Here is a 13,607-nt window from a genome sequence, read left to right as displayed (position 1 = left end):
ACATGGCCGACAGGCAGCCATCTTGGATTTTGACAATTGCAGTTTGTTATCGCTATTTCTCAGAAAGTACTGAAGGGATCTTTCTCAAATTTCATATGTAGGTTCCCCTTGGTGCCTTGTTATGCATATTGCATTTTGAGACCAATCGGAAAACAACATGGCCGACAGGCAGCCATCTTGGATTTTGACAATTGAAGTTTGTTATCGCTATTTGTCAGAAGGTACTGAAGGGATCTTTCTCAAATTTCATGGTCCCTGGTGTTGCATTTTGGGACCAATCCAAAAACAACATGACCGACAGAAGCCATTATCGCTAAATCTTAAATTTTATATATAGGTTCCCCTTGTTTGAAAAGTACTAGAGGGCTGTTTCTGAATTTACACAGATTAGTAAGACTTAGAGGAAGGGAAAAGTAGAGAAAAGATCAATCTGACATGGAACCTATAAAGATCATTCAATGGTGGGCGCCAAGATCCCTCTGGGATCTCTTGTTACAGGTGTAAATGTTAGTGAAGTGTTGAGTGGTTTACCTCAGTTCGTACAGCCACAGCAACTTGTACTAGTACATGTAAACGGAGTTTTTATGTGAGTAGCTTGAGACACTTTGAAAGTGACAGATGTTAAAACAGCAACAGGTATTGATTAAAATTTATATCAGATGTAGCCTTGTCAGGTCAGCCAATCATTGAACTATGAATTATCTATAAAGCTACAATTAAATCAATCCCTGCTCATCAACACTGATTGTTTTTATCAAGTATCAAAAAAACAGAATAGAGACAAGACGATCAGACATGATAACTAGACAGGCAATAGGACAGTATAGCCAAGTGTCACTATATACAAATAGTGGTCCTGGTCAGTATAGACAGGTGTCACTATATACAAAAAGTGGTCCTGGTCAGTATAGACAGGTGTCACTATATACAAAAAGTGGTCCTGGTCAGTATAGACAGGTGTCACTGTATACAAATAGTGGTCCTGGTCAGTATAGACAGGTGTCACTATATACAAATAGTGGTCCTGGTCAGAATAGACAGGTGTCACTATATACAAATAGTGGTCCTGGTCAGTATAGACAGGTGTCACTGTATACAAATAGTGGTCCTGGTCAGAATAGACAGGTGTCACTATATACAAATAGTGGTCCTGGTCAGTATAGACAGGTGTCACTGTATACAAATAGTGGTCCTGGTCAGTATAGCCAGGTGTCACTATATACAAATAGTGGTCCTGGTCAGTATAGCCAGGTGTCACTGTATACAAATAGTGGTCCTGGTCAGTATAGACAGATGTCACTATATACAAATAGTGGTCCTGGTCAGTATAGACAGGTGTCACTGTATACAAATAGTGGTCCTGGTCAGTATAGACAGGTGTCACTATATACAAATAGTGGTCCTGGTCAGTATAGCCAGGTGTCACTTTATACAAATAGTGGTCCTGGTCAGTATAGACAGATGTCACTATATACAAATAGTGGTCCTGGTCAGAATAGACAGGTGTCACTATATACAAAATAGTGGTCCTGGTCAGAATAGACAGGTGTCACTATATACAAAATAGTGATCCTGGTCAGTAAAGACAGGTGTCATTATATACAAATAGTGGTGCTGGTCAGAATAGACAGGTGTCACTATATACAAATAGTGGTCCTGGTCAGTATAGCCAAGTGTCACTATATACAAAATAGTGGTGCTGGTCAGAATAGACAGGTGTCACTATATACAAATAGTGGTCCTGGTCAGTATAGACAGGTGTCACTATATACAAATAGTGGTCCTGGTCAGTATAGACATGTCTCACTGTAAACAAATAGTGGTCCTGGTCAGAATAGACAGGTGTCATTATATACAAATGGTGGTCCTGGTCAGTATAGCCAGGTGTTTCTATATACAAAATAGTGGTCCTGGTCAGAATAGACAGGTGTTTCTATATACAAAATAGTGGTCCTGGTCAGTAAAGACAGGTGTCACTATATACAAAATAGTGGTCCTGGTCAGAATAGACAGGTGTCATTATATACAAAATAGTGGTCCTGGTCAGAATAGACAGGTGTCACTATATACAAATAGTGGTCCTGGTCAGAATAGACAGGTATCACTATATACTAAATAGTGGTCCTGGTCAGTATAGACAGGTGTCACTATATACAAATAGTGGTCCTGGTCAGAATAGACAGGTGTCACTATATACAAATAGTGGTCCTGGTCAGAATAGACAGGTGTCACTGTATACAAATAGTGGTCCTGGTCAGAATAGACAAGTGTCACTGTATACAAATAGTGGTCCTGGTCAGAATAGACAGGTGTCATTATATACAAATAGTGGTCCTGGGTATCGTTTCACAAAGCTTCGTAACTTACGAACTTTGCGTAAGTCACATTTATGAATTACTAAGCGTTTCACAAAAACTTCGTAACTTATGAACGTTCGTAAGTTACGCAAAAACCTTGCGTAACTTTACGCCATATCAACCCTGTCGTAACTTACCAAAACAATTTAAAATCGTGCGCAGGCATGCCCTTTTGAACAGAAAATGACGTCGCACTCATTTACAAATTAGTATAAGTGAACGACTATGCCTTGTGAGCGATTGTTTCGAGGTTGAAACCGGGTTTTGAAAGTCGAGGAGGGTGCCGGCAAAATACACATTGTCATGAAACTAATTGTACGCATATTCGCAGACTGTGCCAAAATATGGTCTATTTTAAGAACATTATGTATGTCTTTGGGCATTGAGCAAAATCTGTGAAAATTGCGTTGTTACTGTTTGTTTTAACGCATGATAAACAATAAGAATTGGAATTTTATAGAAAAAGTGATCTTCTATCAATAATATGGTTGTTTTGATAGAACAAAATAAAGTTCATAGTCTGTGTACGTGACCCGGGAATAAGACCGGCGTACAATTTTCACCCAAGAAGTGTCATCCTTTTTTACCTCCAAGTTAGAGAGTGGTATATTTTTACCGGGAGAACGTATGATTTTGACGTAAGATACGAAAAAAGTTACGAACACCTTTGTGAAACGCACTTACGAAATTCGTAAGTTTTGCGTAACTTTTTCGTAAATATTTACGAACGTTCGTAAGTTACGAAGCTTTGTGAAACGATACCCTGGTCAGAATAGACAGGTGTCACTATATACTAAATAGTGGTCCTGGTCAGAATAGACAGGTGTTACTATATACTAAATAATGGTCCTGGTCAGTATAGACAGGTGTCACTATATACAAATAGTGGTCCTGGTCAGAATAGACAGGTGTCACTATATACAAATAGTGGTCCTGGTCAGAATAGACAGGTGTCACTATATACTAAATAGTGGTCCTGGTCGGTATAGACAGGTGTCATTACATACAATATTGATCCTGGTCAGAATAGACAGGTGTCATAACATACAGAGAGGTAATTGGTCCTGGTTGGTATAGACAGATGTCATTACATACAATATTGATCCTGGTCAGAATAGACAGGTGTCATAACATACAGAGAGGTAATTGGTTCTGGTCAGAATAGACAGGTGTCATTATATACAGAGAAATATTGGTCCTGGTTGGTATAGACAGATGTCATTATGTACAGAGAAATATTGGTCCTGGTTGGTATAGACAGGTGTCACTATATACAGAGAAATATTGGTCCTGGTTGGTAAAGAGAGGGACAGATTATTGGTCATGGTAATACATGGTCAGTGTCAATGATTTTCCAGTTTGTATCTCATTTATTCTGTTAGCTTTAGAAATCTCATCCAGTCATTCAATGTGATAACAATTGACATCACAATACTTTCAATATATCTATTGTTAAAATCATCACTATAAACAATGTTGAATAACATAAAAAGCTCCAAGTCACTTCTCACACACATGTAGTTACCAGTAGATACCGAATGAATCATTTGCAGGAACAGAAGCTTCCCTTCCATTATAAGATCCCTTGGGAGTCAGTAGGGTCTCTTTGAAACATGCAATGAAAGGGAAGATACCATTGTCCAAGACTTCCTCAGGTACTGCTTTAAACCAGTGTTATCAGAAGTGATAACAACACTGACAATTAATTATGCAATGGTGGCTTTTCAAGTGATGGAATGTTGTAATGACCTGAGGGGCTGAACTTAAATAAGAATGTATTACTACTGTGACAACCCTGTTAACCTTACCTTTGCCCCTATGCACACATTTATACCATCCCAGATCAATGGTTGGACCTTCTCCACTGCCAACATTGGGGGAAGGCCAGGTCTGGGTGACAAGCTAGTGTGTAGTTAGCAGGTCTGTAAACTGTTGGAACTTTGCTGTCTGTGACTGAAGCCTGACCTCAGGCAGTTGACTGTATCAGATCCAGATTGCCATTGGCTGGTAGGTTTAATGCCATAGTTTGTGTTTACCTTGTTTTCAAAGGAGGCCACATAGTTGATCCTGTATCATTCACATCTCACAGCACTTCTTCCCAAGAGGCGAATACCTCTTTCACATTGATCTTTTCTCTTTACTATAGTTGGATGAACAGTGCAAGCAACATTTGAATTCCTCTACTATCTACAGAAAGTAGTGAAGATCTCAAAGAACACCAGACATTTTGGGATTTTGTGTATTTTTCTTGAGGTTTGGTAAGTATTGTTGTTGTATTTACAGTAGTATATTTGTGAACTAGCATCTGTTTATTGATTGCTGCTGAGCTCCAAGATGTATTAAGATAAGTAATCAATTAGTCATGTCATGTAAGCCCTCTGATATTTACCTCCATATACCAGTGTGTAAATCCTAATCACCAGAATTACATACCACAGTTTTATAAATACTTCATTATTTATACTCAAACAACCTTATCCTCTTATACAATGAAACATTATGAATGATAATTGGAAGTATAACTAATTAAGTGGTATCAGTGAAGGCTATAGGTTTAATGGTGAGTATCGATTCAGTGTCAGATAGTCACAGGTCAGAATAAACTGACACGCATCTAGTCAGGGATAGGGTTTAATACACAACTAGTCAGGGGTAGGGTCACACGCAACTATAGTCAGGGGTAGGGTCACACACAACTAGTCAGGGGTAGGGTCACACACAACTAGTCAGGGGTAGGGTCACACACAACTAGTCAGGGATAGGGTCACACACAACTAGTCAGGGGTAGGGTCACACACAACTAGTCAGGGGTAGGGTCACACACAACTAGTCAGGGGTAGGGTCACACACAACTAGTCAGGGGTAGGGTCACACACAACTAGTCAGGGATGGGGTCACACACAACTAGTCAGGGGTAGGGTCACACACAAGTAGTCAGGGGTAGGGTCACACACAACTAGTCAAGGATGGGGTCACACACCGCTAGTCAGGGGTAGGGTCACAAACAAACTAGTTAGGGGTAGGGTCACACACAACATGCCAGGGATGGGGTCACACACAACTAGTCAAGGATGGGGTTTTACTAACAGCTAGTCAGGGGTAGGGTCACACACAACTATTCAGGGGTAGGGTCACACACAACTAGTCAGGGATAGGGACACACACAACTAGTCAAGGATGGGGTTTTACTAACAGCTATTCAGGGGCAGGGTTTTACGAACAGCTATTCGAGGGTATGGTTTTACTAACAGCTATTCACACAACTTGGTTGACAGAGATACTGTGACAGACAACTTGGTTGACAGGAATACTGTGTCACACAACTTGGTTGACAGAAATACTGTGACACACAACTTGGTTGACAGGGATACTGTGACACACAACTTGGTTGACAGGAATACTGTGACACACAACTTGGTTGACAGGGATACTGTGACACACAACTTGGTTGACAGGAATACTGTCACACACAACTTGGTTGACAGGAATACTGTCACACACAACTTTGTTGACAGGAATACTGTCACACACAACTTGGTTGACAGGGATACTGTGACACACAACTTGGTTGACAGGAATACTGTGACACACAACTTGGTTGACAGGGATACTGTGACACACAACTTGGTTGACAGTAATACTGTGACACACAACTTGGTTGATGGGGATACTTTGACATTCAACTTGGTTGACAGGGATACTGTGACACACAGCATGGTTGACAGGGATACTGTGACACACAGCATGGTTGACAGGATTACTGTGACACACAATTTGGTTGACAGGAATACTGTGACACACAACTTTGTTGACAGGAATACTGTCACACACAACTTGGTTGACAGGGATACTGTGACACACAACTTGGTTGACAGGAATACTGTCACACACAACTTGGTTGACAGGGATACTGTGACACACAACTTGGTTGACAGGAATACTGTGACACACAACTTGGTTGACAGGAATACTGTGACACACAACATGGTTGACAGGAATACTGTGACACACAACTTGGTTGACAGGAATACTGTGACACACAACTTGGTTGACAGGGATACTGTGACACACAACTTGGTTGACAGGAATACTGTGACACACAACTTGGTTGATGGGGATACTTTGACATTCAACTTGGTTGACAGGGATATTGTGACACACAACTTGGTTGACAGGAATACTGTGACACACAACTTGGTTGACAGGAATACTGTGACACACAACTTGGTTGACAGGAATACTGTGACACACAACTTGGTTGACAGGAATACTGTGACACACAACTTGGTTGACAGGAATACTGTCACACACAACTTGGTTGACAGGGATACTGTGACACACAGCATGGTTGACAGGATTACTGTGACACACAATTTGGTTGACAGGAATACTGTGACACACAACTTGGTTGACAGGAATACTGTCACACACAACTTGGTTGACAGGAATACTGTGTCACACAGCATGGTTGACAGGGATACTGTGTCACACAACTTGGTTGACAGGAATACTGTCACACACAACTTGGTTGACAGGAATACTGTGTCACACACAGCATGGTTGACAGGAATACTGTGACACACAACTTGGTTGACAAGAATACTGTCACACACAACTTGGTTGACAGGGATACTGTCACACACAACTTGGTTGACACGAATACTGTGACACACAACTTGGTTGACAGGAATACTGTGTCACACACAGCATGGTTGACAGGAATACTGACACACAACTTGGTTGACAGGAATACTGTGACACACAACTTGGTTGACAGGGATACTGTCACACACAACTTGGTTGACAGGAATACTGTCACACACAACTTGGTTGACAGGGATACTGTCACACACAACTTGGTTGACAGGGATACTGTGACACACAACTTGGTTGACAGGGATACTGTGACACACAACTTGGTTGACAGGGATAGTGTGTCACACAACTTGGTTGACAGGAATACTGTGACACACAACTTGGTTGACATGGATACTGTGACACACAGCATGGTTGACAGGAATACTGTCACACACAACTTGGTTGACAGGAATACTGTCACACACAACTTGGTTGACAGGAATACTGTCACACACAACTTGGTTGACATGGATACTGTGTCACATAACTTGGTTGACAGGAATACTGTGACACACAACTTATTCATGTCCGTCCCGTCCCGTCCTGTCCAGATGCATTATGTAACTAGCTAATATCAGGAACTGCTGATGTGATCCCTACCAAACTGTTTCAGGGTGTCAAGTGGCAGCTGGGGTGTTTATGTTTTACAGACATTTTATAGTTTTACCTCAGTTGCTATGGAAAGCATGCAATGGGCCTTATATATGTTGTTTGGTAAAGTAGCCACCAGCTACTACAAGGGAATTGAGACTCAAAATGATTTTGACTGTCCTTCTCTGTTATAGACTGTGTATGGCTGTGTATAGATGCACAGCATAATCAGGTCAAATATTTACATGTTCATTAAATGTGTTAGAAATTCATAGGTAATTAAGTAAATGGGGTCATTAATCATATCAATTATATATAATGACAAATCACTTTGAAGTATAGATACATGGATTTGTTTATTCATTCTGTAATCATCATTGTAGCATTTATACTAAAGGCGATGAAGCGAGTCAACTGCTGACAGTAGTAAAGTTGTAGAATGCCTAAAGGCAAAGGCCACTCATGCATATCTCTCTCGAATATTGGTACAGGCCATGTACACTCTACATAATTAATAGTATGTAAATATTCACACTAATCGCCTGTGGTACACTAATCAATAGCCATTACGTTAACATTTTAATTTCTACTTTTTATTTCCGTTGATCAAAAAAAAAAAAATCCTACAGTCTGAATAATGATCAGCTAGAGGAAAATAGAGAAAAAAACCTTGTTAAAATGATAGGAGACTGACAAGTGGTCATGACACACCCAAATGATTGAATCTCTCAACAACAATTAGATCAGTATTGTATGACAAAGTTCCTGCTTCGTACTGTAGGTGTATAACATCTCTGACCAGGGATTGTAATTGTAGAATTTCAATTTCTTCAAGTGAGCAAGGGTTCAGGAATGAATATAAAAGACCTAGGCTATACATTAAAGGTGTTTTCATTTCTGTTTAATGTATACAGGATATCTAACAGTGTCTTCAGTAATACCAAATATATTTCACAAGTGTGGCCAATATTTTGATATTTTTCATGAGAGTGTAATAGCACAGGTGAAAAATGTCAAAATATTAGCCACACAACTGTTATATATTCTGTTTAATACATTTTATAGCAAAATATACCGAACAGCTTAATCTCTTCCAGAATTCATTGCTGTCCCCTGTCAATGGCTCACAAATAAGTGATTTTTTTTTCACATTAGCTTTTGATATTTCACTGGTAAAAATGTAATAAAATGTAATCATTGTTTTTGATATATATACAAACTATAGATGTGACAAACTCACCACTTGTACAAACTATAGATGTGACAAACTCACCACTAATACAAAATATAGATGTGACAAACTCACCACTAATACAAACTATAGATGTGACAAACTCACCACTACTACAAACTATAAATGTGACAAACTCACCACTAATACAAACTATAGATGTGACAAACTCACCACTAATACAAACTATAGATGTGACAAACTCACCACTAATACAAACTATAGATGTGACAAACTCACCACTACTACAAACTATAGATGTGACAAACTCACCACTAATACAAACTATAAATGTGACAAACTCACCACTAATACAAACTATAGATGTGACAAACTCACCACTAATACAAACTATAGATGTGACAAACTCACCACTAATACAAACTATAGATGTGACAAACTCACCACTAATACAAACTATAAATGTGACAAACTCACCACTAATACAAACTATAGATGTGACAAACTCACCACTAATACAAACTATAGATGTGACAAACTCACCACTAATACAAACTATAGATGTGACAAACTCACCACTACTACAAACTATAGATGTGACAAACTCACCACTAATACAAACTATAGATGTGACAAACTCACCACTAATACAAACTATAGATGTGACAAACTCACCACTAATACAAACTATAGATGTGACAAACTCACCACTTATACAAAATATAGATGTGACAAACTCACCACTACTACAACCTATAGATGTGACAAACTCACCACTAATACAAACTATAGATGTGACAAACTCGCCACTACTACAAACTATAAATGTGACAAGCTCACCACTAAATTTGATTTAGATTAGTGTCTTAGGTTATGAATTCAAGAATGATAGTAGAAACAATCTTTATATGTGAAATAAATGAAGAGCTTTCTTAACGTATTTGTAAAATGTTAAAATGTCAGTTCACAAATACAGATTGTATATAAATTTTTTTTAAAAAGAGAAAGTGAAAATAAGTCATCCAAAGATATTTTAAGGATATCCACCTGGTAAATGCTAACGTGACCTAATTACTTTTTGCCCAACTAGTTAGGTGTAGATATGATTTTATCTTATCGCCTGCATTAATTGAAAGTATCAAGGTACCAAGGTTATCTCCCCTGAAATACTTGATCATGCACTATATAATGGAGTTATGTTCTAAGCAAATATTGGAAGTTATATATGAGTTATCTCCCTGTAAATGTGAAATAGGGTGGTCTCTTCTAAAAGTTATATAGATACAGAAAAACCAGCTGATATGTGGAAAGTTGTCAATGGAGTTGTCTCCCCTGCAAGATTCAAGTAAATGTTCAAAGCATTGCAATGATGTTGGTTGTCTCCCCTGCAAACTGCAAAGGTTTACAGAGATGCCACCCTTGTGAATGTTTAATGATAGTAGTTTGAGTTTCATCTCATGTTTATTAATGTAGAAAAGTTTATTGATACATCCACTTTAGGTATAAGGTGTCCATGGTGATCATCAATGCAGGCTGTATCTATCAGTTGAATTTGAGTTCCTGGATTTGTCAAAATGGACAAAGATGAAATTTGGCCGCAAAAATTTTGAGAGATTAAAGTTCCTCTCGACATAGGTGGGTCTCACACCTTAGGCAGAGCCAAGGAGGTACACGGCAGACAGATTAATGTCCTGGATATTTCACATACCATTGATTGGTTGGCTGGGAGAGGCAGCAGGAAGCCTAGTCCTTGGAGGACCAGACAGGATATTAAACGTTCATATTTCCCCAGGACTGTAACCCATTCAAGTGACAATTTGAAATTGGAATATACAATTTGAGAATATTATATTGAACACTTCCTGTAAAGAGATGGACAGTTAAGTAGTACAGACACTTCCTCGTAGGCCAACTTCAGTCTTTCAGGTTATCACCCTTAGTTTCATTGTGGTTTCACGATTATCTTAGTGTTGGGAGTCAAGATTCTCGATTCAGTTGTTGGAAATTTGTAAATCTCCAAATTGTCTAAGATTTCATTTTTAGCTCTCCTGATCCTTTGTCCATCAGCTTTTCATTTAAATCACTAATAGTCATAAAGGACTGCATTTTGGTCAGAAGGATCCTTGGGGAAGGGGAACAAATTTTGCATTATTAGTGTCTCTGGCCCCCAATTGGGGAGTAGTGGTAAGTCATTTAAATTGCTACTAGTCATGAACTAGTGAATGGATTTTATCCAAATTTGATCAGAAGCATCCTTGGGGGAAGCTGAACAAATTTTGCATAAATGGTAACTCTGGCCGCCTTGTGGCTGGAGGTTCAACTAAATAGGAGAAAATCAGTTCAGTCCTTTAAATCACTACTAGTCATGAAAGACTGAACAAATTTAGCATAAATGGTGACTCTGGTCCCCCTGGGGAAGGTGGGACATGGTCCAATATGGGAATAGAGCAAAAATTTGAAAATCCTTCTTCTGTCATAATGAAAGGATTTGGTCTGAAGCATCCTTTCCTGAAGGCGACCACTTTTGGATAAATGGTGGGTCTGACCGCATTGGAGTTTTAGGGGACAGGTTCCCAATAAGCAAATTATTTGAAATCCTTCTATTTAAATGTAATGGTTCACCATAATCACTGCAATATCCAGGTAAGTGATACAGGCCTCTGGGTCTCTGATTTTAACCATAAAGAATTTTTACTTAGCATAATATTGTCGGCAAACAAAACAAAATCCTGTATTTGAATAGGGGAAATTGCTGTATACAAGAAGATTTAATCAAAATTGAGAGTAGTTTGAAAGTCTCAGTTTTACCCAAGGATCTAAAATCTAAAACCCGGATTAAATATTCGCTATCCTTCTTTCTGAATTCCTGAATTTGTGACAAATGCCTGAAGAGGAACAAACAAGTCAGCTATGCACATGCAGAAAAATTGTTAATGTTTTCGTTGATAATAATGTGAAAAGTTCTCCTTAGACTTCAAATGTCTTAAGTTCTAGCCATTAATAACAATTGTTCGGTAATTTAATATACAGTGTACCTTGATTTTCATATCAAGTTTAATGTTTTATTATTCAAGATTGTAAGATGTAGTATTTTATAGGTAAATTGTAACAAAGTCTGTGTTATGTCATACACGGTACCATTCAGATTAGATACTCAAATGTCTGGTACACATACCTAGCTGTCATATACATGTACATGCACCTTATATATCACCCACAGAATGTTTGTGAGAAATAACCTGCAACACGATAACATCATATTGCTAGTGTCAAGGTCATACAGGTCTACTGATGTTGAGGTCACATTGCCAGAGTTGAGGGTCGCACTACTGAAGTCAGGGTTGAGTCTGCTGAAGTCAAGGTCAAATTGCTATATGAAGGTCACACAAATTAAGTTAAGGTCACCCTGCTGATGTCAAGGGAATATTGCTATGTCAAGGTCACACAGATTAAGTTAAGGTCACCCTGCTGATGTCAAGGGAACATTGCTGATGTTTTTAATATTTACATGATATAATAGCCCTATATTGGTATCAAACTGGTCATAGCTCATTAGCTTTCATAGTCCTAAAAATTTCATGTCATGATTAACAATATATAATAAATAATTTCTGAACCTTCTGTGATAGTGTAGCTGGATGGTCTTTACCAACCCTATGTGTTGTATATGTGGAATGTATCCAGAATTAGTCCAGAATGATTCTGTAAAAATCTTAGGTTAAATTAGACTCTATTGATGAACAGGGGCTGATGTTGGTTTATCATACTGTGATGTCTAAACGTATCCAACTATACCTGGGAAGTATGATAATGACTGACACAAACCAGATCAATGGAGACCAAGTGTTCTCCGTTTTGCAAAATCCGTACTAAAACAGATTTTGTCGCTCTACATGCTTATGATATTGCACAAGGGTTGCCAGTGGTTCTAATCATTAGACAAAGCCGAACTTTTAACTTGGACAAGTATGCAGCTTTGTTGGGTGACTATGAATTACTAAATAATTCATGACCATCAGTTACTTATAGACTAGGGAACTTAATGTCTAAATATAGTGAAGCAATTCCTCGGGGAATGGAGACATTTACGTAAATCATGGAGACAAAAAAATGGTAGGTTCCAGGTTCTGATCCAAACCTATAATCATCTACTCTGGATCAGTGTGGACAGACAGGAAGATCACAGGTAGCCATCTCCCACTTCACCTGATGGTACAAACCTATAATCGTCAACTCTGGAGCAGTGCGTGGACAGACAGGAATGATCAGGGAGCCTTCTCCCACCTCCATCACCATGAGGGTTTCATCACAAGGAGAATTTTATGTCACACAGTCCAGAGTATTTGAACAGAAATCGGACACCATTAGACATCACCAGTAATATACATCCCCATATATAGGACAGTCCATTGACCATGGGGGTATAGGGCTGGATAACTAGATACTGCTGCTGGAGCCTTAGTTAACAAGAGAAATCCTACATAAACTATATATTAAGATTAGATCATTGCCTGAAATTTCATCATACACATGCATTCTTCCTGTTATGTTTCATTTTCAATGCAGTCAGGAGAAAAAACAGATATCTTTTTCCTTTGTTTAGTTGGAATTAAAAAAAAAAAAAATAGAAAAACTTTATCATGTCATATAGGATATTTAATATGCGTATTGAAGTAGTCCAACTAGACTGACCGGTCAACCTTTAATGTGGGTACTGAAGTAGTCCAACTAGACTGACCGGTCAACATTTAATGTGCATATTGAAGTAGTGCAACTAGACTGACCGGTCAACATTTAATGTGCATATTGAAGTAGTCCAACTAGACTGA

General features: G+C 38.6%; 2 protein-coding genes and 1 long non-coding RNA gene across 3 annotated transcripts in view; 1 reads left to right on the top strand and 2 right to left on the bottom strand.

Moving 5' to 3' along the window:
- Nucleotides 1-4,270, bottom strand: part of LOC117325279 — a 30,328-nt gene extending 26,058 nt beyond the window's left edge. Inside the window, exon 1 of the long non-coding RNA XR_004532231.1 lies at nucleotides 4,166-4,270. This is a non-coding gene — a long non-coding RNA (uncharacterized LOC117325279). The remainder of the gene's footprint in view (nucleotides 1-4,165) is intronic.
- Nucleotides 4,255-13,607, top strand: part of LOC117325278 (neuronal calcium sensor 2-like) — a 113,217-nt gene continuing 103,864 nt past the window's right edge. The window contains exons 1-2 of the mRNA XM_033881390.1: nucleotides 4,255-4,364; nucleotides 4,504-4,615. The gene's annotated coding sequence lies outside the window, so the exon portion shown is untranslated. The remainder of the gene's footprint in view (nucleotides 4,365-4,503; nucleotides 4,616-13,607) is intronic.
- Nucleotides 5,673-13,074, bottom strand: LOC117324889. Its single transcript, XM_033880717.1, has 2 exons — nucleotides 12,999-13,074; nucleotides 5,673-6,790 (listed from the first exon to the last, which is right to left on the bottom strand). Exons 1-2 carry the CDS (start codon nucleotides 13,072-13,074, stop codon nucleotides 5,673-5,675), a joined length of 1,194 nt encoding a protein of 397 aa, XP_033736608.1.

The sequence above is a fragment of the Pecten maximus genome, chromosome 4 (assembly GCF_902652985.1).
Source record: "Pecten maximus chromosome 4, xPecMax1.1, whole genome shotgun sequence".
Lineage (NCBI taxonomy): Eukaryota > Metazoa > Mollusca > Bivalvia > Pectinida > Pectinidae > Pecten > Pecten maximus.
The sequence above is the reverse complement of the archived record's forward strand: the minus strand, read 5'-3'. Positions and strand labels throughout refer to the sequence as shown.

What these genes read in the sequence shown, in the direction of transcription:
- LOC117324889 (XM_033880717.1), bottom strand. Translation starts at nt 13,074, where the DNA reads ATGGTGATGGAGGTGGGAGAAGGCTCCCTGATCATTCCTGTCTGTCCA. An exon ending in TCCAGAGTTGACGATTATAG is followed by an intron (nt 6,791 to 12,998) that starts GTTTGTACCATC and finishes CTGTCAACCAAG; the next exon opens with TTGTGTGTGACAGTATTCCT.